This window comes from Trypanosoma brucei, chromosome 10, assembly GCF_000210295.1.
Source record: "Trypanosoma brucei gambiense DAL972 chromosome 10, complete sequence".
Classification (NCBI taxonomy): Eukaryota; Euglenozoa; class Kinetoplastea; order Trypanosomatida; family Trypanosomatidae; genus Trypanosoma; species Trypanosoma brucei.
The window spans coordinates 983708-1005258 of record NC_026743.1 but is presented as its reverse complement, the minus strand read 5'-3'; the positions used below and the strand labels follow the sequence as shown (position 1 = coordinate 1005258).

The following is a 21551-nucleotide window of genomic DNA, read 5'->3' as shown; positions in this document are numbered from 1 at the left end:
AGGTAACAACAACAAAAAAAAAAGTGGGTGTAGAAAAATTAAAAAAAAACAAAAAAGATGTGGAGGAAAAGTAAAAAAGAATAGGAACGAGAAGGAAAAAAAAAAAAAAGAAAAAATACACAGAAAAAGGGAAGGAAAGAAAGTGAAAAAGGAATTGCTAAGGGATAGTGAGTAAGCGTAAGGTGATGTTGTGATTTTGTTCCTGCAGAGTCGGGTGGTTGTTTGTTCTCTCATCTTTTCATGTCATCTCGTGTCGCATTACTTCTTCTCTTTTTTTTCTTTTCCCCCATCTCCAATCCTTGTGTGTGAGTGTGCTTATTTTTTTTTTTTTTAATCATTTCTCTTCTTTGAATTTTTTTTTTCCTGCCTTGTTACTGTTACGACTGAGAATGTATTGAGATTTGTAGCCTGAGAGAACAGGAGAGGAGAGAACAACAAATACAAACACCCAAACGTCCACAAAAAAAAAACAAAAAAAAGATGAACACGCTGAAGGAAGAAATCGTATCAGATCACTTAAAAATGATAACGTGACTGGCGGTTTCTCAAACACTTCTCAACTTTTTTAAAAAAATTATTTTGATACATCTCTAAACTACTAAACTTAATTTTCAATTCTTTTCTTTTTTGTTTTTTGTTCTTCTCCCTTTCATTACTTAAGGCAGTACAACTAACGTTCTGTAATCAAAGATAAACATCACAAAAATAAGCAAAAAAAAAAGTGGGTTTCCTACGTTTAGAAAGTTAGGATGCATATATATATATATATTTATTTATTTATTTATTAATATATATTATATTAAACAAAAGGAAGCTATCAGAAATATTGGACAGTGTTCTTGAACTTAGTGTCCGTGCACGGAAAATTATAATGAAGCATCAACTCTGCCTTTTTGTGCCGCAAAAGTGTTTGTTTTTTCCCCATCTGTTAACAAAAATTCGTTTTGGTGACTTTAATTTAACTTAATTGATTTTTTTCTTAAAAATTATTATTGCACTGGTGTTGGAGTAGAGGACTCAAATGCCGTGAATGTCCAACAACACGCCGAAGTCGAAGGCAATTGAAGAAAGGAAGAGCGAAGCAGACGCCATCTTTATATATCTACGTGTAAATATATATATATATATATATATATATATATGTTTCTGTGGAAGGTTATGGAGAGTTAACTTACAATCAACTGAATTATTTATTGACTTGTTTCTTGTTTAAAAAAAAAAGGGGGAAAAGAAAGTGATGCATGTATGGAGTGACGATGATACCGTGAGATTTGAAGCATTTGCGTGACTTCATGGTATTCTCCCATTTCCATATGCTTTTTCCCTATCAATATATATATATATATTTTAATGTACCTGAACGACTACTTCAAAGCTGTATTATTCTTTGTTTCATTGACGCGTATTTCTATGCGTTTGGGTAATCATAAAGCAGAAAGATGCCTGTTGTGTGTTTTATTTGTGTATGTATTCATTTACTTTCACACTTCACATATTTTATATTCTCTTCTTCGTGTGGATTGATCATATAGATATATATATATTTTTTTAAAAAAAAACCGCAATACATAAATTTACATTCATATATAATCATACATATACATATATATATATATATATTCTGTTTGTTGTACACGTAAGAAAAGGCAAACACAAAGGTTGGCAACATTCGGTAAAGATTAGGACTCAAATAAGGAGTTATAAACTGTCACTTCTTTTTTTTTTCCCCTCCCTGTTGTGTGTGCCGCCACATTTTTTGTCTTTTTTTTTTAAAAAAATAATCCATTATTTCATTGAGAACATGGTAGGTGCTTCTTCCAAGCGCCCTCGTGAGCATGAAACAGCCGTAGAACCGATATTAGCAGGTTCCTTCTCGGGAGGAAACGTATCAAAAAAATCTTTTAACGGAACTGTTGTGGCGGAAACTGACAATAAATCTTTAGGAGTTACCGCTACATTACTGAGAGATGTGGACTTCAACTCCCAAAGTTCTATGAAACGTTCAGTCAGCAACAACAGCAACATGGTTGGAAGTCAAAATGATGATAGTAATGATGAATGCGAAGGGGAAGTATGTGAACTTTTCAAAAGTCCTGCGCAACTTGGTGGAAAGCTTCAAGTCGGTGTGGACAGTCGACCTGACGTTCCAGTTTCTAATGGACAAAAAACTTCGCTTCACGCTGAATGTACTAACAGTACCGCGTCTGTTGATGGTGCAATCACAACACTCCACACATTACAGCAACTGAAGGAATTATTTCACACACCTCCAGTGGAACTAGAGGCTCAGGCTAAGGCGCCGCTCCTGCAGCTTTGTGCAGGCGAAACTGTCTTTGTTGTGCTTCACAGCAACAAAGAGGAAATAGAGGGTATGCTGGGAAATGTGACGAAAAAACTTTCCGCATGCCGTATATTTTGCCTGGATCTTAGTGCTCTTCCGCTCGCGGAACGGTCCGGTGCTGGCGCCCAAATTACACCGAATTCAGCATCTGTTGACCGCGTCGGAGATGTGATCCTTCAAAGAGTAACAAAAATTCTTGATCTTAACAGTTTATTGAATGGAACACCCTCCGCGGAGGGTCCTTCTCAATCCCTTTCGATCAAACACTCGAGTGCTGGAGCGCAAGTGGAATTTGAAAACGTCGCATCATCCGCCCAATCATCTGCAAAAGATGAAATTTGTCATCATGAATTAACACTTCCCTCCATGGTGATGTGGCGAGTTGCAGGAGGTCCGGTGGATGAGTATGGCGATATTACTGCAATGGGTTCATATGAGGCCATTCAATCTGAGGTTGGATCGGTTCCGCCGTATGGGAAACCCTTAGTAGTGAAGGAACTTCAAACTGTTGACCAGTTGCATTCCCTTTCACTGCTTGCTCCCGTGTATACGGTGGAGCATCTGCTTCGTAAAATTGGTGAAACTGTGCTTTTCCCTCCGGGGAATGATACCCCATCTGGAACTCACACTTTTATTTACATGGGTGCATCATGGTGCCCTCCGTGTATGCGAGTTGTTGCTTCTCTTCCAACCATGATGAAGGAGGGATTTCCCCACAGTTTTGCATGTGTGGTAAAGGCTGATATGGACTTTGCGGAACCATTATATAAGTTCTTTGGAGTAGAGATAATTCCCACATTTATTCTACTTAATAACGATGTGTTAAAGGGTGCTGGAGATTGGTCCGCATTTCTTAAAGGTAGCGGGAAATGCATGGGGACGTGTCTTGAACAACTGCGTGAAGGATTACGGCGAAGTAAAATAGGACAGATTCAGAATTCGAAGGTACCACTTATACAAAGTTTCATTGATAATCACACGAAAGGACTTAGTTTTGATGAGGAATTTTAGAAGATGTGTGTGTCTGCGTGTGTGTGTGTGTATGAGAGAGAGTGAGAGAGAGATTTGCCATTTGTTTGATTTGAAATGAGCAACGCGTGAAATGGGCGTGAGCTATTCATAGATTATTAACAGTGTTTTCAGCGTTGCTTTGCTTTGCTTTACTGTTGTTTTCACCCTCCTTTTTGTTTAATCACCTCTGCGTTTGTGTGTTTCTTTGTTTTTGTTTTGTTTTGAGAAAACAACTTCATCTTATTGTGAGTGAATTGATGATGACTCAAAGGTGATATAAAAGGGAAAATAAATCAAATATCGGTTTGATGGAAATGGGTAGTGGTGGTGGTGGTGATGGTGTTTTGTTTTATTTTATCTTTTATCTCCTTTAAAGAAAGAGAGAGAGAGGGAGAAAAAAAAGAGAGAGAAAAAAGGTTTTTTAAAAAAGAAGATTTTGTTTTCTTCAGTCGTCTGCTGTGTTTTTTTTCTGTTTTTTTTTTTTTGGTACCCTCGAGGTTACTTTTGTTATTCAATCCAACATGTGTGATATGTTGTGAGGAGTCAAGCAGTAGTAAATTACCGAGGGCGAGAAAACAAAATTCCTTTAAATTTTTTTAAAAAAATAAGAGTTAACAAGGAAACCATCGACCAAGTAGTCAAAGGATGGACAAAACAAAAATAAAAAAAGGGAAATGAATACGGTTATGACATATGTTTATGCGAATTACCTTCGCAGCCGCGTTGAACAAATTCTCTCTTTTTTTTTTTAATGTGTGTGTGTGCCCATAGAACACGCCAGTTAATATTGGTGTGCTATTTCCCCCCTTTTCCTTTTTTTTCTTCTTCTAGAGAAATGACGAAATATTTGAAGAATTTTTTGAATATTTCATTAAAAATTAGCAGAAGGAGCGGTATTGCAACTTTCTTTTTCTTTTTTTTTTGTTATGCTCGCCTCTATCCTCCTCTTTCCGTTTCAAATCTCAAAGTGGTTCCTTTTTTTTTCTTTAAAAAAAAAAACTTACATGGCAAACTTCACGAAATTGTAAGTGGGAAAAACAACAACAACGACGACGACCAAAAAAGAAAAACAAAGGGCAACAACAGATACACAAGGACTGAAAAAAAAAGAAAGAACTAATGGAATTGTTTTGGCGATATAACACGTGTGAGATTTACCGTCTTTTTTTTTTTAATGTTCTCAAAGTTACCAAATGATGCTGCCACTTTAAACCCTATTCTTCATTACATTCCCTTTTTGTTTTGTTTATATGTGCCAAAATTATGAATTATGTTTTCTTTAAAAAATTATTGTGTAGATTCACTCTTTGTGTCAAATTAAACTTTTTTTCTTTACCTTTGCAAGTTCTTTTTTTGAAAGAAAATAATCATTTCACATTCTTGTTTCTTTAGAAACAACAACAACAACAACAACAAAAATAAAAAAAGATTGAACGGAAAGAAGGGCGAAGGCACTGAGGAAAGAGACATTAGGTGGTTTACAGACACTGTAGTTTTAAGGACTTTTCAAACAAACAAAAGAGTAACAAAGAAAAATCTAAAGAGAAGGGAAAACTAAAACCTAGTGAAAGGTAAGAGAAGGTTGTAAGTGAAGTTAGGATATATTGTAGTATCACTTTCCTTATTGTCGGAGTGCCACAATTGCACGTGCATCAAGTTACAGATATATTTGTATACATCCGCAAATTAACATAAAAAAGAACACATACAAATACATACACAGATATACATTTATATATTTATATATATATATATATATACATCTTTTATACCTGTAGCAGTGAACTCTAATGCTGCCGCTGTCGCGTGGAACAGCTTTAAAAAGTGGGAAAAGAATAGTTATGGAGGAGCAACAGCAGAAATCAAACCCTCATGAAAGTTTACAAGATGATACATCATTGAACGCCATCAGTTGTGATGTTGATGTGATTAAAGAAAATGAGGAGGAGGAGGAGAAGAAGAAGGAGGACGAAAAAGCGAAAAGTTTTCGCAAAGAACCGAGTAATGAGTCTTTGAAATTTTCAGATTATTTGGAGTTGAACGAAATCCCTCTGCTCTTTGACAAACTCACTGCAACACTTTTACAGGAGAGACCCGATGCTCCGCTGGATTTCATTATTTCGTGGATGAGGTTGGAGAGAGCGCGCGTATTGAATGGCAGCGGTGGCAACAAAAATATTATTACTACTACTACTACTACTTATAATAATAATAACAATAATAATGTGGATAACAGCAATGGAGATCCGAAAAAATGTACTTAGTCGAAACCATCAATCGGAAACCCGCCGCCCCGCCTCCTGAGGACAGTGGAAGGAAATCTTGTAGTTTACACTTATATGTTATTAAAAGTTTTTATTTGAGAGCGGTGCCGTCTCCACAAAAATCCTTTTTTTTTCTGTTCGTACATTGATGATGTATTTCCCCCCTCCTCGGTTTCCTTTTTATATATATATATATATAAATTATTATTCACTGTTGTTGTTGTTGTTGTTGCAGTTGTGTTGCCTTTTTGCTTTTAACCGTGTCAGTGTCATTTGTGGTCGTTATTTTTCCTTATTTTCATAATTTCTGTACTGCAGTACTCGAGGGAAGCAACAACTGCTGCAACTGGTACAATCAGAAGTCCGGTCTGTAAGTTGTGCACATATATGTTGCAATATATTTATATTTATATATTTATATATTCATTTGGTGGCTGAAGGCGAATGTACAATAATGAGAGATATGTGGTGTGTGTTGCCACCATTTTACACACATTTGTTATCCACTGAGTTAGCTTCGTTCCTTCATTTTGTATTCGGATTTACCATTAACTTCTTGTTTTGGCACAGAGAGGGGTTTGATAAGCAAAAAGAAAAAAGAAAAGAAGAGGCAAATAAGCGAATAATTATTTCGCATTCAATTGCGGTGTTGTATGCGCATGAGGCGAAGGAGTGTTAAGTAACTAAATTTAGAAAAGGATTTAAAAAAAAAAAAGGAATACTAAAAATTATTGAAAGACGATAAGGAGGAGGGAATACTTTGAATTATAACGTGACGAATTTTCATTTTTGTTTTGCGGGTTATTCTTCCAAATCTCATTCAGGGGTTTTGTATGAAACTGACCTCGGGCAAAGGAAAAAAGTGTGTGCTATGCTCTTTCTTCTTGTACTCGAATATGCACCGCCCTTTCTGATTTTTTTTTTTTAAATTGGCGGTTTGCCTTTATCTCTTTATCCCGTTTGTCTCTTCTTACTTACCTAAGAATAATGCTGTTTCATGTAAATAAATCTGGCTATATACATATATATCTGCGTTTGTTCCTTTTTGTGTAATGGTACACGTGTGTTAGTCATAGTTTTTTTTTTTTGGTGTGTGTGTGTGTGTGTGTGTGTGTGTGTGTGTTCGTGTATTTGCGTTTAGCGACGTTATTTGAGTTTCCGTTGTTTTTTTCCGTTGCTAATGTTACCGGTGGTGGTGGTGGTGGTGGTGCGGGGCGGGGCGGGGCGGAGCAATCGGAACGGTTCACACTCCTTTTTTTTTTCTTTCCGTTTATTCATGGTTTATTTTCAGTCCGTTTGAGGTGTTTGATGATGAGTATTTCTTGGTAGATGAGAAAGAAAAGTATGTATTTCTATTTGTATTTGTATTTATGGAGGAAAAACGGATTTGCGTCGTTGTTTTCCCCGTTCCTAAAGTTCACGCTGCTGCAGAAATTGTGATTGTTGATGCAGTGTTATTTCCTCACGCAGCTGACACAGATGAACTTAAGTTATGCCACTTTTAAAGTAAAGTACTGGACAGAAAATTTTTTTTTTCTCTGGTATCTGCTACTTGTTACTAATTTAGTTCTATACCCTTACCGATATGTTTACGCACCATGTATTTCTATGATATGTATATACACGTGTATACTTTTCTGTTGCTGCTTTTTTTTTTTGTTGATTAGCGTATCAGGTATATTTCTCAGAGGGTGCTTGGTGCACTATTTGCATCACACAATTTCTGATGGCACTTTCTTTTCCCTCTTCATCAAAGCCTCACGCTTGTGCTTCACTGCGGAAGGTTTTTGAGCAGGCGCCTGGTGCCCCTCGACGGCCATATTTACCAAAGGGTTCGCGCACGCATATCAGTTTAACGGCGGCACCACCTTTGGAGGTAGAGGGGCTTCGGGAACTCGGCGTCGCCCGTTTGGTGAGGTCGTATGGTGATATCAACAAAGATGAGAGGAATAATGAGGATCAAAAAGGTTCCAGTGAGGAGAAACCAGGGGATCCATCACCGCGGGAGTATCAATTACCTGTAGTACTGACTGGCCTCATCGCGGCAGATGGAGATGTTGGAACTTGCCTTACACGTCGCACAGTGTATGACGGTGACGATTTATTGTGGCGGTCCCCAGCTTTGCCATCAGGACAACGCATCTGTTGTGTAGAGCTTTGCAGAGAGAGTCGCTCTCTCATGGTACAGCAGGGAAACCATGTGGCTCTGTTTCCGACTCCGCGCTTGTATACGGCTGATGTAGTGGGTAATGTGTATGTCACCACTCTCCCTGCATCTTCCGTTGGCGAAACCAACAAGGCGGAGCCTCCGGCGAAACGTCGGCGTGTGGACAACCAATCAAGTGGTGGAGTTGATGAACATCCGTTCTGGGAGCCTGTTGTAGCAGCATCAACCAGTGGAGCTGAAGCTTATGGGGCCCGTGGCTGGTGTGGTTTGACTCCACTTGCAGACGACCAGGTGGTCTGCTGCAGGGAGTTCTTTTTTGATTTGCGCCTGTTGGACGCGCGCAATTGTGGCGCAGTGATTCGGCAATACGGTACTTTGCACGCCCCCACGGGTATGGCAACATGTGGAGGTATTTCCCCTCATGGTGTTGTTGTGGCGGAGGGGCCCGTTGCAAGTGTGTACGACACTCGCTGTTCCGGTGCTGTGATGACAAAACAAACTGAGGCGATGAGTGGAGGTCAGCGGTCTGTTCCTCTGGTGTCGAGCCGCTTTACCGACGCCACAACACGGGTGGCGGATGTGTGCGCGACGTGTAATGAATTTGAAGTGGCAATAGCTGTCGGTCGTGCGGTGTGTGTGCATGACATCCGAAAGTGGACGCGAGTAAGTATAACCACTAGCGTGCTGAAATATGACATCGGCTCTATTGCTCCCTTCGCTTGTGGAAAAGGTGTGGTTGCCGCCGGAATAGACGCAGAGGTACGTCTTGTTTTACTCACAGAGAAGTTAAATGGTGCATCATCAACAACTGGTACGGTTGTCCACGGCGAGGGCAACTGTTGTGGTGGGAATGGTTTTAAAAAGGAAGTTGATGTGGACGTTAACGGTGGGGCAGCTGTAAAAAGTGATGAACTGACTTCTGTGACTTCATTCAGGAACCGTATCGATTCGGTAGTCAGCTGTCGGAGCACATGGCAGGGCGGTTGGGTACCATCCGTAGATGCTTCTTGCGCCACAGGCATATCAGCTGACCACGAGTTTTTCATGGCTTTTTAAGTGCGTTAGTGTCGAGTGGACGGTAATTTAATCTGCGATGGATGCAGTGGGAGTTAAGAAAGGTGGCGGTTGTTTCTGTGATTCCACTCTTTTTTTTTTCCACAGCATTTATTTCTATACTAACGTCATAACTACTTTACGCTAAGCGTTGGGATATCTTCCCGTTACATCTCGTTCTTTTTTTTTTTTTTTACGTTACCATTTTGGTGATGATGTTCCTTTTTCGCCGACGCGTTAACGGAAAGATGGTACCTACTCACAACTTCTCTCCACTTCTTTTCTTTTCCTTACTCTTTGCTTCACACAATCATCTACCAAATTACAACCCATTCCCTTGCGTTAATACGAATTTCTTTGCAAAGAGAGAGAAGGATAGCCATGACTCTTGGGAAGAATAAGCGCATCAGCAAGGGCGGGAAGCGCGGCAAGAAGAAGGCGCAGGAGGCGATGAGCCGCAAGGAATGGTATGACGTAGTTGCGCCCAAGAACTTCGAGGTGCGTCAGTTCGCCAAGACCATTTGCAACAAAACGCAGGGTACCAAGATTGCCGCAGATTTCCTGCGCGGTCGTGTGTACGAGGGTAACTTGGCTGATCTGAACAAAACTCAGAATGAAGACGATGCTTACCGCAAGGTGAAGTTCACTGTTCAAGAGGTGCAAGGTCGCAACTTACTGACCCAGTTTCACGGGATGGACATGACCTCTGATCGTGTGTATTACCTTCTGCGCAAGTGGTGCACAACAATTGAGGCTACCGTAGAGGCGAAAACTGCCGATGGTTATGGTCTCCGCCTCTTTTTGATTGCGTTCACCAAGAAGCAGGAGAATCAGCTGTCGAAGAACTGTTATGCCAAGACACGCCTGGTGAAGTGGGTGCGTATGCGCGCTACCAACATCATTCGCCGGCGCCTGGCCAAGTTGGACATCAACGATGCTGTGTCTTTGCTGACCCGCAACATTCTGCGTGACCGTTTGGCGAAACGTTGCAACCCGATCATTCCGCTGCGTGACCTGCGCATCCGCAAGGTGAAGGTTATTCGTACACCCAAGTTCGACGCTCAGGCCCTCATTGCCGCTCACGGTGAAGTTCCCACATCCGCTGAGGGCGAGGCACGCGTTGTTGAAGAGGCGCAGGAGGAGACTGCTTAATGCTTGGCTGCCGGTATGCAGCTCCAGCGTTGGCAATGGTATCCATATGTTTTCTCTCATTGGCTTTTTTGTGCCATGTGTTGTTCTTTTTCATTTTCTTCTCTACCAATACGTTACTGTTGTCAGGACTAGGAGCGATAGGCCCGTGTCGGGTGCTCTCTCTCCTTCATATTTGTGGTCTTTGCCAGTCGTGTCGTGACATGTCATGTTTTTGTTCTATTTAATTTATGTTTCTTTCCTCTTTTTTTCTTTACATTTTCGATAATTTTTGTGTTACGTGAAGCACCTACACACTCGACTCTCTTTGAGGCAGCCATGACTCTCGGGAAGAATAAGCGCATCAGCAAGGGCGGGAAGCGCGGCAAGAAGAAGGCGCAGGAGGCGATGAGCCGCAAGGAATGGTATGACGTAGTTGCGCCCAAGAACTTCGAGGTGCGTCAGTTCGCCAAGACCATTTGCAACAAAACGCAGGGTACCAAGATTGCCGCAGATTTCCTGCGCGGTCGTGTGTACGAGGGTAACTTGGCTGATCTGAACAAAACTCAGAATGAAGACGATGCTTACCGCAAGGTGAAGTTCACTGTTCAAGAGGTGCAAGGTCGCAACTTACTGACCCAGTTTCACGGGATGGACATGACCTCTGATCGTGTGTATTACCTTCTGCGCAAGTGGTGCACAACAATTGAGGCTACCGTAGAGGCGAAAACTGCCGATGGTTATGGTCTCCGCCTCTTTTTGATTGCGTTCACCAAGAAGCAGGAGAATCAGCTGTCGAAGAACTGTTATGCCAAGACACGCCTGGTGAAGTGGGTGCGTATGCGCGCTACCAACATCATTCGCCGGCGCCTGGCCAAGTTGGACATCAACGATGCTGTGTCTTTGCTGACCCGCAACATTCTGCGTGACCGTTTGGCGAAACGTTGCAACCCGATCATTCCGCTGCGTGACCTGCGCATCCGCAAGGTGAAGGTTATTCGTACACCCAAGTTCGACGCTCAGGCCCTCATTGCCGCTCACGGTGAAGTTCCCACATCCGCTGAGGGCGAGGCACGCGTTGTTGAAGAGGCGCAGGAGGAGACTGCTTAATGCTTGGTTGTTGGTGTGTGTTGTGCCCGCTAATTTTAAATAATTTTACTTATGTTCTGATTTTTGTGTGTTCGAAAAGGCGCCCCTTTTTTATCTTTACTGTTGAACTGTCCTTAAGTCATTGTTTAGTGTATCGGTCTCAGCGTCAATGTCCCACAATTTCCCCCCTTTTTCTTTCATGTTTCCATTACGGCCGAAGAAAGGAGTTGGAGATTGACAAGAGATTTTTTTTTGTGAAAAAAGGGAGATAGTAGCAATGGTCGGTGGGTTCACTGAGTGGGCGCACCTTCGGCTACGCGACCATCGCCCTGGGCCGATGAATTACGACCTAACCGTTTCTGATGCACCAAAGCGCTCAATTCTTGGAAAATATCCGATACGGCAGTCGGGTTCTGGGGTAGGTCCGGGCCAATACTGTATACCATCAACTATTGGAGACTGCCGCTCGACAATCCTCCGCCCACCGGTTGCAGCTGTTCCAGGAAATGCCGATCGCGTTTCGCCTAAGAGGCCTTCACGCAGCGCGTCAAAGGGTAGAGCGGCCATACGCAGCGTAAGCGAAACGAAGAAATACTTAGCTGATGCTCCCGCGTTCTCTATTTACGGGAAATTAAAGGATATCACGCCGGTTAATTTGGCAGGACCAGGTGACTATGATTTTCCTTCCACTTTTGGAGCCCCAGGGAAGGGACCGACGTTCGGAAAGCGGACAAAACTGCTAACCACCCGCGACATCGTACCGGGACCCGCAACATATGATGTGCCCCGATTTGGCGACGAAAAGCCTAAGGGGAGGGAAATAATTACAGCCATTGAGAGGAAGCATAAAACGGATACGGGTCCTGGACCAGGGAGTTATGACGACCCCACTACAATTGCCGCACGCATTGCAAGGACAAAGCGGTTCATCGTTGACGTACCCACCTTCGGTGTTCGCCCACCCACTCCCTCCGTTGCTATTCACCGTGGCCCGGGACCTGCCCAATATGGGGATGTGAGCCGCATCATGACGAAGACGGTGACACGCACACCGATATTCCGTGAACCGACGGTGCGACCACCAAAGAGTGAGGCCGAAGTTGTGAAGGAAGAGCCCGTTTCAGACGGTAACCTGCCATCTGACTTTGACTACACGTACAGTAAAGGAGTTAGCTTCGGACCTCGTTCCTTCGTTTTGTTGGTACCGTCTACGAGTGATGTAGTTGGACCTGGCTCGTATGATCTCTCAAAAGTGCCACACAGAGTTAGAGGCGGTCGCTTTGCACAACATCCGTATGATTTGCATGCCGCTGCTAAGGCTCTTATGAAATCACGAGAAGTTGCCGTCACCGGTGGTGGCCCTATGTACAATCCCAACATTGATGCTGTGAAGCCCGTCAAATCCTTCTGTATTCCAGGTTTCGGAGCGGCTAAGAGGTTTTGTGACCAAACAAGCACCGGTTCCAACTTCTACAACATCAGGCCGCTGTCGCCAGGTCGAAGTACGGTGTTTTATCGTGGTGATTACAACAAAAGTGCATATCTTAAGGGGCAAGAGTCTTCGAAATTAATGTATAATGTCAAGAATGGTACCATTGCTGAAGGCGTGGAGCAAGGCAAAGGCGTTACATTTGGCATCCGCTACCCCGCTCGCGCTACTCATCAAGTGTGCAAGCCGTATGATGAAACGACTAACATCAATTGCGTTTACGCGGATGAGATGACGTGGTTAGTCGGAAGGTAGTAAAGAACTCCTCATAATCCAAGTCACCGTTGTTTTTTAAAAAAAAGAGGACACACGTGAGAGTATTGTTGATGGTTGCCGCCATGGTGTACAACCGACTGTCCGTATTTGTAATCGACGCAACTTCTTTAGTTTTTGGGGCGCAGTGGTAAGCGAAGAAATGCGTTTCGTGGAGCGATGAAACTCAACTTTACACAGTCAGATATGGGTAAGGAATGTGCCTCTCCCAACCTTGTTGCACCGTATTTATTGTAGGAAGTATACTCTGGCTGCGTACCCTTGCTCTTTATCATAAATTGAATGTATGAAATATTGAATCTCCGTTTGCGGATTATGTTTCTCTCTCTCTCTATATATATACATATATATATATATATATATTTATATTTACGTATATTTGTGTTGATGGTGGTGTTTGAGTGTGTTTCACATATAAAATAAAGTGACTACACCCGCGAGTGTGTTTTACGCGGCTTTTGCTATGATACCCCCTTTTTCTTTTTCCACCTTTTTTTTCTGGGGGAACATGTCACTTATCTCTTCATTTCTCATCCACTGAAGTGAACCCGTCTATCATATGTAAATCCACAAAAATAAATAATTGTGTTTTCCTTTTTACCTCCTCATGTTTTGGTCCCATGTGCGGCATTTCATGTGTACCCATTTCTGCTCACTTATTGTATCTTTTTGTATGTTCTTTTTTTTTTTTGAATCGTTGTTGATTACCGTTACTATTTTGCTTTAGATTTTGTGTTTGTTGGCACTGAGTTGGAAGCGAAGTGGGTGTGGTAGTCGTAAAAAAAAACATGGAGGTGGCGGAAGCTGTCGGCCGTTTTCGTTTAGTTTGCCAAAAAAAAAAAATGTGGTCGTGATTATTCAACTTGAGCCATGTTTTCCTACTACATTTTGTACTTATACCTTAGAGGGGAAAACATGTGATGTATCATAGGAATAAATAAGCACGTAATGATAATCTTTGCTCCTTCCACAGGTATCATAACACTTTCTTCTTTTTTTCTTCCTATTTATTTATTTATTTGTTTGTGGGTTTTATTATACCGCATTTTTTAGTGTTGCTGAGCGGCTTTTCCCCTTTTTCTGTTTACATTTGCCTTCATGTCAGTTTCACCACCTCTTAGTTGGTACATGAACTCGCGTGAAACAGGGAAAAGTAAAAAAAAAAATGGAGGACAACATCAATAAAAGGACACTGGCGGTGGCAAAAAAAAAACAAAAGAAAGAAAAAGAAGGGAAAAAGAGAAAGAGAGAGAGAGAGAGAGAGAGAGAGTCACTTTCCTTTCTTTCCTTTCTTTTTTCTTCTTTTTGTTTTTAAAAGAGGAAAGGCTGGGATGACGAGGCAACGTAACGAAAGGGATAAGTCATCTAGGGGATGAGAGAGCTTGGGTATGTTCAGTGTATTGTATCTGTATATGTGTGAAAAGGAGTTTGGGTTGGTGGGGTTGAACTGAATTAAACGAGAGCAAGAACAACAAAAGTGGTGCTATAGTTTAATATAACGAAATTTGTCTCCCTGAAGAAGTAATCAAGTAAGTGTTGATGGTGGAGAAGATGAGTTAAGGAAGAAATGAGGGAAGGAAACCCACTATTATACGCATGCTTATATCCTTTTGTTTTATACTTCCCTCTTCCAACTTGACCACCGCTCCTCCATGCAAAACAGACGTATACACGGGGGGGGGGAGAAAGCAAAATGATAAAATGAAGTAGGGTTAAAAAGGAAAGCAATAGTCAGATTTTTCCTTTTTTGTCTACAGTCTCTGTTTTTGCTTCTGGTTGTGAATGTATACAATATCGTTGTTGGTTTCTCGCGGGTAACGTGGATGGTGGTGATATGTTTTAGGGCGGGACTTGATTGAGTGAGTAAGGGAAACCTAAGAGCGAAGTTGCAAGACCACCGCAGCAAACTGCGTGCACGGAGTGCTCTTTGGCGTTATAGTCCTTTTCAATCTCAATCGCCCGAATTCTTTCGATAGCGGTTCATTTTTATGTAATGGTGACGATTTATTAAACCCACTTTTCTCCTTGTTTCATTTTTACTGCTTCTTTTCTACCTCTTTCTATATCTCTCTTTCTCTCTCCGGTGCGTTTTATAATTTGTATTCATCTATTCCTTCATATGATTTTTTTTGTTTTCCTTCTTCCTTCTCCCGTTGCCGAGCACTCCCCGGGTGCATGTTTCGAGTAGGTCACTGGGAACACGTACTTATTAGTGAGTAAAGGAATGAAGTATAGCAACTATCTCTCACTTCCCAATACTGAATAGTAATAATAAAAGTCAAAGGGGGGCGTAGCCGGTGTGGACAGCAATTTATAGCGTGTAAGTGCATGAGGATTTAACCTCGTTGAAGCCCTAAGGGGATGGGCGTTCCATGGCGTGTGCCCATATGACAGCACCCGCTTCATCGTCAGTGCGGTTTTGATCCTTTTTATTTGATGTTAGAAACGATCATAAGCAGGTAAGTGTGTTATTTTTCTTTGGATTATTGTCTCTTTTGCAGTTTTACCCAGTCGTCAATATAACGTATCGATTACCCGAAGGAGCTGTTGCATGTAACTGGATAATTTGTGTGGTGCTTCCCTTTTAACCATCTATGTCGACCCGTGGCTCTGATTCATTGTCAGTTCATGTTTTATCTCTCGATATTTTCCCCCTTACCTTGATCTTCATATTCTTCCCAATACAATTTGGCTTCTCCCCACTTTTATGCCCCCTTTTTGTGTGTGTGTGTGTTGCCTCCACATCTGGTGGTATGTATGTATATCACCGTTGTGTAAAAAAATGAAGCGATCAGATGACGTCAGTGGTTTCACTTCATTTCTAATGTATTCCCCCACCTATGCACTCACCTTAGATGTGTCCATTGTCCTTAGTTGCTTATTGGCTATTGCCTGCCGGATCAAATTGTTTGCAAATAAGTCCGCGTGTCCCTGCGCCGTGCCTTCGCTGAAAAAGACGGGAAACTGTGGCACCTCGTTTGTAGGCGACTACGTGAGACACAGCACCGTAGCAAAAGATACGGTGAGTGACGGAAGACACAACAGCATGCCGGAGGTTCTTCAAAGCAATGACGTTACTATGAACCGTAGTGCGTCTCCATCCGCTGCAAAAGGTGGTTGTAGTGAGACACATGTTAGTGAATCCCTAACCGATAGTAAACCTTGTGGTCACTGTTCAGATGATGCTCTCGGGCAGCTGTTCGGCATGCCGGTAAATGCTTTTGCCGCAACTGCCCTGATAAATTACCTTTCACTTGTCTCCAACTGCCTCACTCAATACTTTCGACCCTCTCAGGTCCTCTACGCGACTCTTATGAGTTTTTGCGATGTGTTGCTCTTCGCCATGAGTGACTACTATGGAGAGGGCACTAGTCATTGCAGACATGATAAATGTGTTTCACATAGTGATTTATGTGATGGGTGGAGGGGGTTGAAATTGCGGAGTCCTTCTGTTCCACATGAATTGCATGACCTGAAGGGCATTGCTGATCACAAGTCACAAAGGCGTGGTGGTAGTGATCCTGTTTATCCCTGCGGAGTGGAAGCGAGTTCGCTTCATTTGGAGACGAGAGGAAATAGATGGTGGTTGATGATACTCGGTTTTATGAGGTCGAATGTTGATGATGCCTCGAAGCCGAAGCACGCTGACGGAGGTGTGTTGTCCAAACTTCGGGTGCGGCGGTATATTCTTCCTATACTTCACACAATTTCCGTTGCAGCACTTGTTATTTTGAGGAAATACCAACTCCTCTTCTTTCTTGGAACCGCAGCGGGGTATGTGGCCAGTTGTGTGACGCTTCACATGGTTGGTTATGGTTTAAGTGCCCTGTTATCTGTGCTGCTCTTTCCCTTTATTGGTGGTGGGTATTACGGAACCGTGCGTCTGTCGACTAATGATGAGCGTGTAGAAATGTTGATGGGCTTCTTTTCCCTTTCTGGTGCCGTGCATGTTGGGGGTGTTGGTGTCTATTATGTGTTGCAGCAGACTTTCTCTGGTGTGTGTGTGGTGTTGTATGTATTAATGCTTCTTGAAGAGGATGATGCATTATACAGTACACATGTGAGTCTCATGCGCTGGTATGTTAATCCTTGTGGACAGGGGTTGCTGGATGCGCAAAAGTTGTTCACTTTTTTGCTCCTCCTAGGAAGTATGAATCGCCATAAACAACGGGAGAGACTATTGGCACGGTACCGAAAGAATTTCAGCAGTCACTTATTGTGAGGGCACTGAGCGCTTTAGTGTGTGCGTATGGAGTTTTGTGGAACGTAAATATCGACACCACTGACACTGTTGCGGTTGTATTACCCCAAAAGGACTACCAATAAACGTTGCGGTGTAATTTTTCTTGTTTGCGTTGGTGGTTTGCATCCATGTATATATAATTATATATATATATATATATATATATATATATATATGTTGTGGTGTATACACCTTTGCTTGCATGTGAGTGAGTGACTGTGTAGCTGAGCGAGCTGAGCATGAAGTGGGAGGAAAAGAGAGAAGACACGGGCTTGTTCCGTAGTGTCATGTTTGAACCTTAGTTTTTCATTAGAAATGGAGCGAGCCGTCCTGTTGGTGTTACCTTGCCATCATCGTTTAGTGTCTTTTAACTTCGAATTGGTGTGTTGATTGTGCGTTGGGAACAAGTTAGTTTCGCTGGTGCTTTTCTCTTTTCTTTTGTGTGTGTGTGTGTGTGTGTGTTTTGGGCACTGAACAACTTTGTACATCTTTGACTTCCTTTTTACACATATACACGTATCCACTCGCGTTTTTTTTGTGCGTCGCCGAGTATTTCATTTTCTTTTTATTATTTATTTCGAACCATCATTGCCTTATTTCACCCTCCCCTTTCTACCTTGTTTTTTTACTTTGTAGAATCGTTGCAGTTGTGGGAACGTATTATTTGATATTCTCTTGTTGGGGATGTTTAGTGAGAGCTGATGAATGTCTTGAGTTTGTTATGTACCAATAGCTTTCCCTCCTCCGCACTCCATTTCCGCTTTCGGCTTGACATGTAAGGAGGAAAGCAGTTAAAGGAAAAGGGATAAATAAGAAAAAAAAATGTCTTTGCTTTTATTATCCTTTGGTCCTCTGTGGATGGGAAGAAACATAACACTACACTAATTGCGGAGCGATTTCAAAGCCCCTTCTTTTGTTATTTTTAAATGTAATATGATGTGGTGCGATAGTATTGCTGTTATAACTATTAGCTTTATTGCATTTGTCGGTGCGGGTTGCTTCCGCGAACGTTTGTTGTTGCAGTCACTGATTATGTTCTTGATTTATCGTCTCCTATATCTCTTCACTTCTTCTTTCTTTTTTTTTTTTTCTGCTTTATTTTCTTATTATTTTCTTCGTTGCGCGATCTCCCTTCACCCCCTTTTCGTTGGGAAATACGGGGTCGAATTTTATCATATGCAATTAAACAACATTATCAAATGGAGCAGTCAGCCGATTGCACATTCGCGCTTACGGCGTGAGAAGTGTTTGTCGCTGTTTGTCTGCCAGGCAGTAGCTTCATCACTTGACACGGCATTAGCGATATTTTAAAGAGGTAAAGGAAAAGGGGGGAAAGGGGTGGACAAATAATTTAAAGTTGTTTTCATTATTTTTGGTGTCATTACCATTAGGGAAGGGGGGAAATATACAAGGATAGTTGTAAATAAAACAGTGGAAGTACTGGAGAAGCACATTAACAGGACTACGGAGGATTTCATATATATATATATATATATTGATTTCGTATTTTCCAGAAGTGGGTGCCTGCGGCGGTTGTGTTTGTGAAGAGAAGGAGGGAGAAGAGGGCGTGCGGTGCCAATTGTAACAAGCAGGGCAGAACACACAAAATAAAATAAATTGACGTCAGTAACGAGTATACATATTTATATAAGCATACGCTTTCCTATTTTTACTGGAGAGTATAATACGCAACTCAAAAAGGGACACGGAAGAAGTTAGTGGGATTTGTTTCCCCTCTCTTTCTCTTCTTTCTTTTCTTTATAGTAATTGCAGTTACGTTTACTACTAGTACGACTGTTGTTACGATTATTATCATTCCCTTTTTTATTTTGTTTCCGTAAATTCGTGTTTTGTTTTTGTTTGAGGATTTATTCGTTGTTGGCTAGCTGAGTTTAACGGATCGCTTGCGTGCTTGTTTGTGGGTGTTTTAATTCTTTTTTTTTGGGGGGGGGGCGAATGACCTCAACGACCGAATTCACCGGTTCGTCGCTCCTGCAGGACGAGAAGGTGGTGCTGAAGGATTATGTCGCCAGTCAGCGACTTGGTGAAGGAGGTTACGCTTCGGTATTTCTCGTCAAGTATGTCCCGTCCGGAGAGTGTTTTGCGATGAAGATAATACCGAATAATTACTTGATGGGCTCTGAATCACTAATCATTCAGGAAGCCACCGTCATGCAGTCTTTAGAGCACCCGCACGTGGTGAAGTTATACAAGTTTCTGCAGAGTACCTCCGCTTTCTACCTAATCATGGAGCTTGCTGAATGCGGGGAGTTGTTCGATCTTGTCATTGCTGAGAAATATTTCCGTGAAGCAACGGCCCGTTTGTACTTTCAGCAACTCATGTCTGCTATAGACTACTGCCACAGTAACGGCGTCGCCCACAGAGATCTAAAGGCGGAGAATTTGTTACTTGGCAAAGATAATCGGTTATTGGTATGCGACTTTGGTTTCTGCAGCAAATATCGAACAGAAGGGGAAGATGGAGACGATGGCTCTCCAAATGAGACCCTGCAACCCATCGGGACTCTGCACTACACTTCCCCAGAGATGGTGACACGCACCACCGGTTCTCTCGCTGTAGATGTGTTTCAGCAAGACCTCTGGTGTGCGGGTATTATTCTCTTCTTCATGCTTACGGGTCGACTTCCCTTCTCCGGCCGAGATGATGAGGAGACGTTGCACCTCATTCAGATGGGTAGCTTTTCCTTCACGGAGGAGGAGGAGGCGCGTCTCACCCCTGGGGCTCGGTCACTGGTGCGTGGGATGCTTGCCTTAGAGCCGACAGAGCGACCGAGCATATCGCAAATACTTGAAAGCGAGTGGTTTGTTGTAGATATCAAAGCTGACCTCTTCCCCCACCGCCCCGAGTTAAAACGCGGTGCTGCGTTTCTGGATTTCTCCACGCAGCACCGTGCAACTGAGCAAGAGGAGGCCGCGATACGAAAGGCGTTTAAAAAAATTAACATTGATGGTTACGGAGATATAACACGAGATCAGCTACGGGATATGCTAACCACCCTACACGGTAAGAAGGTGAGTGCGGAGGGAGTGTCGGAGCTTGTTCACCTCTTTACTGGAAAGAAAGATAGCATGTTTGTTACCTTCAAACAGTTTCACGACGCATGGGTCATCAGGGACCTCGCACACTCCTCGTTTAAACACAGCGACGACTTTCAGCTTCCCAAAATCATTGATACGGAGATGGATGGTGTTGAGCGAAAGGTAGTACGGCAGGTGCGCACTGCCTTTGATTGCGTAGACGAACTTCACACAGGTGTTATTGACATGAATCAATTGAAGCGCCTCTTCGAGCGGTGCCAAACTGACGTAAACGATGAAGAGATTCGAAGTCTAATCCGCTTCTTTGATGAGCACGAGGTGGGAAACCGTGGTGAAATAACATTCCGTATGTTCCTCAAAGGTGTGGTGAGCCGTGACATGCTTGTTCGGCATCCAATGGGCCGGAAACTTGCCGCAGCAACAAATTTAGCTGCGTTGTATCGATACTGTGAGTTGAGAGAGAGTGTTCGGCGCGGTGTCTTTGTGTCGGGTGTCTGGGATAACATCGTGAAAAAGCTGATGAAACATGCCGACCGTCTTGTCTTAATCCGTGATGTAGTGAACATGTCCGATGTGGAACGTGTTTATTCCTTCTGCTATGTTGGAAAATCGGCTGCGCAAACCACTCCATTGACCATGTCGGCGACGCCACCAGCTATCGAATCTGAAGGGTGTTTTTTGACACCGAAAGACCTCTCACACAACGCCCTGTTGGGTAACAGCTTCTGTACATCATCCATTCCCATGCTACCCCATTCCACAGGTCATGCTGGCCAGTATTCCAATGTGAATGATGCTCATCATGGTAATTTGGCTTCAAGCTACGAGGAATCGTCACGGTGGGCGGAATCCCTCAAAGCAGGCAGCGTCTCCCCACCGCAACGCACGATCGCTTATGGTAGTGGCCCAACCCCAAAGAACCAAGTGACTGGCACATGTACTATTGATGTACTACTTTCTTCCGGGGCCTTTGAATATACACTAGTTCGATTTTGCCGTATCTCTGGACGCACGCACGACTTTCACGAGGCAGTTGCTTACGTTGCCAAACTTCTGGAACCTGAGCGACTGCGAGCAATGGAGGACACACTTCCCAGGGGCGAAAGCGTACTTATATAATGGTCTATGCGTACCTTGTGAGCGTTGTCATCGTTCCCATCCCTCCGTCCATGTTCCTTCTGTGTATCTCTCTCCCTCTCTGTTTGTATGTCCTTGCCTGCGTGTGTCTTTTTACTCATTCCCAACATCCCCTACACTCTTTTTTTCTTCATTGGTTATTACTGTTTCCGCCGTTCATCCCTTTGTTGCTTGTGTCGTTGTTTCCTTTTTTCTTTTTTTTTACTGTAATGCGCCCTTATTTCCTGTGCTTACTTAATTTTTTTCTTTTTTTTTGCCCTCATCATCCTCTCCTTTTTTTTTGATACCGAAAACAT

At 42.7% G+C, this 21551-nt stretch overlaps 10 protein-coding genes across 10 annotated transcripts; all 10 read left to right on the top strand.

Annotated features, from left to right (window-relative positions):
* Window positions 1-1801: 1801 nt before the first annotated feature.
* On the top strand, window positions 1802-3352 carry TbgDal_X4940 (hypothetical protein, conserved; the record flags this gene model as incomplete). Its single annotated transcript, XM_011779371.1, has 1 exon — window positions 1802-3352. One exon carries the CDS (start codon window positions 1802-1804, stop codon window positions 3350-3352), a length of 1551 nt encoding a protein of 516 aa, XP_011777673.1.
* Window positions 3353-4103: 751 nt separating this feature from the next.
* TbgDal_X4930 (hypothetical protein, unlikely) lies at window positions 4104-4472 on the top strand (the record flags this gene model as incomplete). Its single annotated transcript, XM_011779370.1, has 1 exon — window positions 4104-4472. The coding sequence occupies one exon, from the start codon at window positions 4104-4106 to the stop codon at window positions 4470-4472; it is 369 nt and encodes a 122-aa protein (XP_011777672.1).
* Window positions 4473-5142: 670 nt separating this feature from the next.
* Window positions 5143-5616, top strand: TbgDal_X4920 (hypothetical protein, conserved; the record flags this gene model as incomplete). Its single annotated transcript, XM_011779369.1, has 1 exon — window positions 5143-5616. One exon carries the CDS (start codon window positions 5143-5145, stop codon window positions 5614-5616), a length of 474 nt encoding a protein of 157 aa, XP_011777671.1.
* A 1726-nt stretch (window positions 5617-7342) lies between these two features.
* TbgDal_X4910 (hypothetical protein, conserved) lies at window positions 7343-8839 on the top strand (the record flags this gene model as incomplete). Its single annotated transcript, XM_011779368.1, has 1 exon — window positions 7343-8839. The coding sequence occupies one exon, from the start codon at window positions 7343-7345 to the stop codon at window positions 8837-8839; it is 1497 nt and encodes a 498-aa protein (XP_011777670.1).
* Window positions 8840-9217: 378 nt separating this feature from the next.
* On the top strand, window positions 9218-9988 carry TbgDal_X4900 (40S ribosomal protein S3A, putative; the record flags this gene model as incomplete). The annotated part of the gene is made up of 1 exon (XM_011779367.1): window positions 9218-9988. The coding sequence occupies one exon, from the start codon at window positions 9218-9220 to the stop codon at window positions 9986-9988; it is 771 nt and encodes a 256-aa protein (XP_011777669.1).
* Window positions 9989-10303: 315 nt separating this feature from the next.
* Window positions 10304-11074, top strand: TbgDal_X4890 (40S ribosomal protein S3A, putative; the record flags this gene model as incomplete). Its single annotated transcript, XM_011779366.1, has 1 exon — window positions 10304-11074. The coding sequence occupies one exon, from the start codon at window positions 10304-10306 to the stop codon at window positions 11072-11074; it is 771 nt and encodes a 256-aa protein (XP_011777668.1).
* A 256-nt stretch (window positions 11075-11330) lies between these two features.
* Window positions 11331-12797, top strand: TbgDal_X4880 (hypothetical protein, conserved; the record flags this gene model as incomplete). Its single annotated transcript, XM_011779365.1, has 1 exon — window positions 11331-12797. The coding sequence occupies one exon, from the start codon at window positions 11331-11333 to the stop codon at window positions 12795-12797; it is 1467 nt and encodes a 488-aa protein (XP_011777667.1).
* A 2725-nt stretch (window positions 12798-15522) lies between these two features.
* Window positions 15523-17037, top strand: TbgDal_X4870 (hypothetical protein, conserved; the record flags this gene model as incomplete). The annotated part of the gene is made up of 1 exon (XM_011779364.1): window positions 15523-17037. One exon carries the CDS (start codon window positions 15523-15525, stop codon window positions 17035-17037), a length of 1515 nt encoding a protein of 504 aa, XP_011777666.1.
* A 954-nt stretch (window positions 17038-17991) lies between these two features.
* TbgDal_X4860 (hypothetical protein, unlikely) lies at window positions 17992-18369 on the top strand (the record flags this gene model as incomplete). The annotated part of the gene is made up of 1 exon (XM_011779363.1): window positions 17992-18369. One exon carries the CDS (start codon window positions 17992-17994, stop codon window positions 18367-18369), a length of 378 nt encoding a protein of 125 aa, XP_011777665.1.
* A 645-nt stretch (window positions 18370-19014) lies between these two features.
* TbgDal_X4850 (protein kinase, putative) lies at window positions 19015-21237 on the top strand (the record flags this gene model as incomplete). The annotated part of the gene is made up of 1 exon (XM_011779362.1): window positions 19015-21237. The coding sequence occupies one exon, from the start codon at window positions 19015-19017 to the stop codon at window positions 21235-21237; it is 2223 nt and encodes a 740-aa protein (XP_011777664.1).
* Between the last annotated feature and the right edge of the window lie 314 nt (window positions 21238-21551).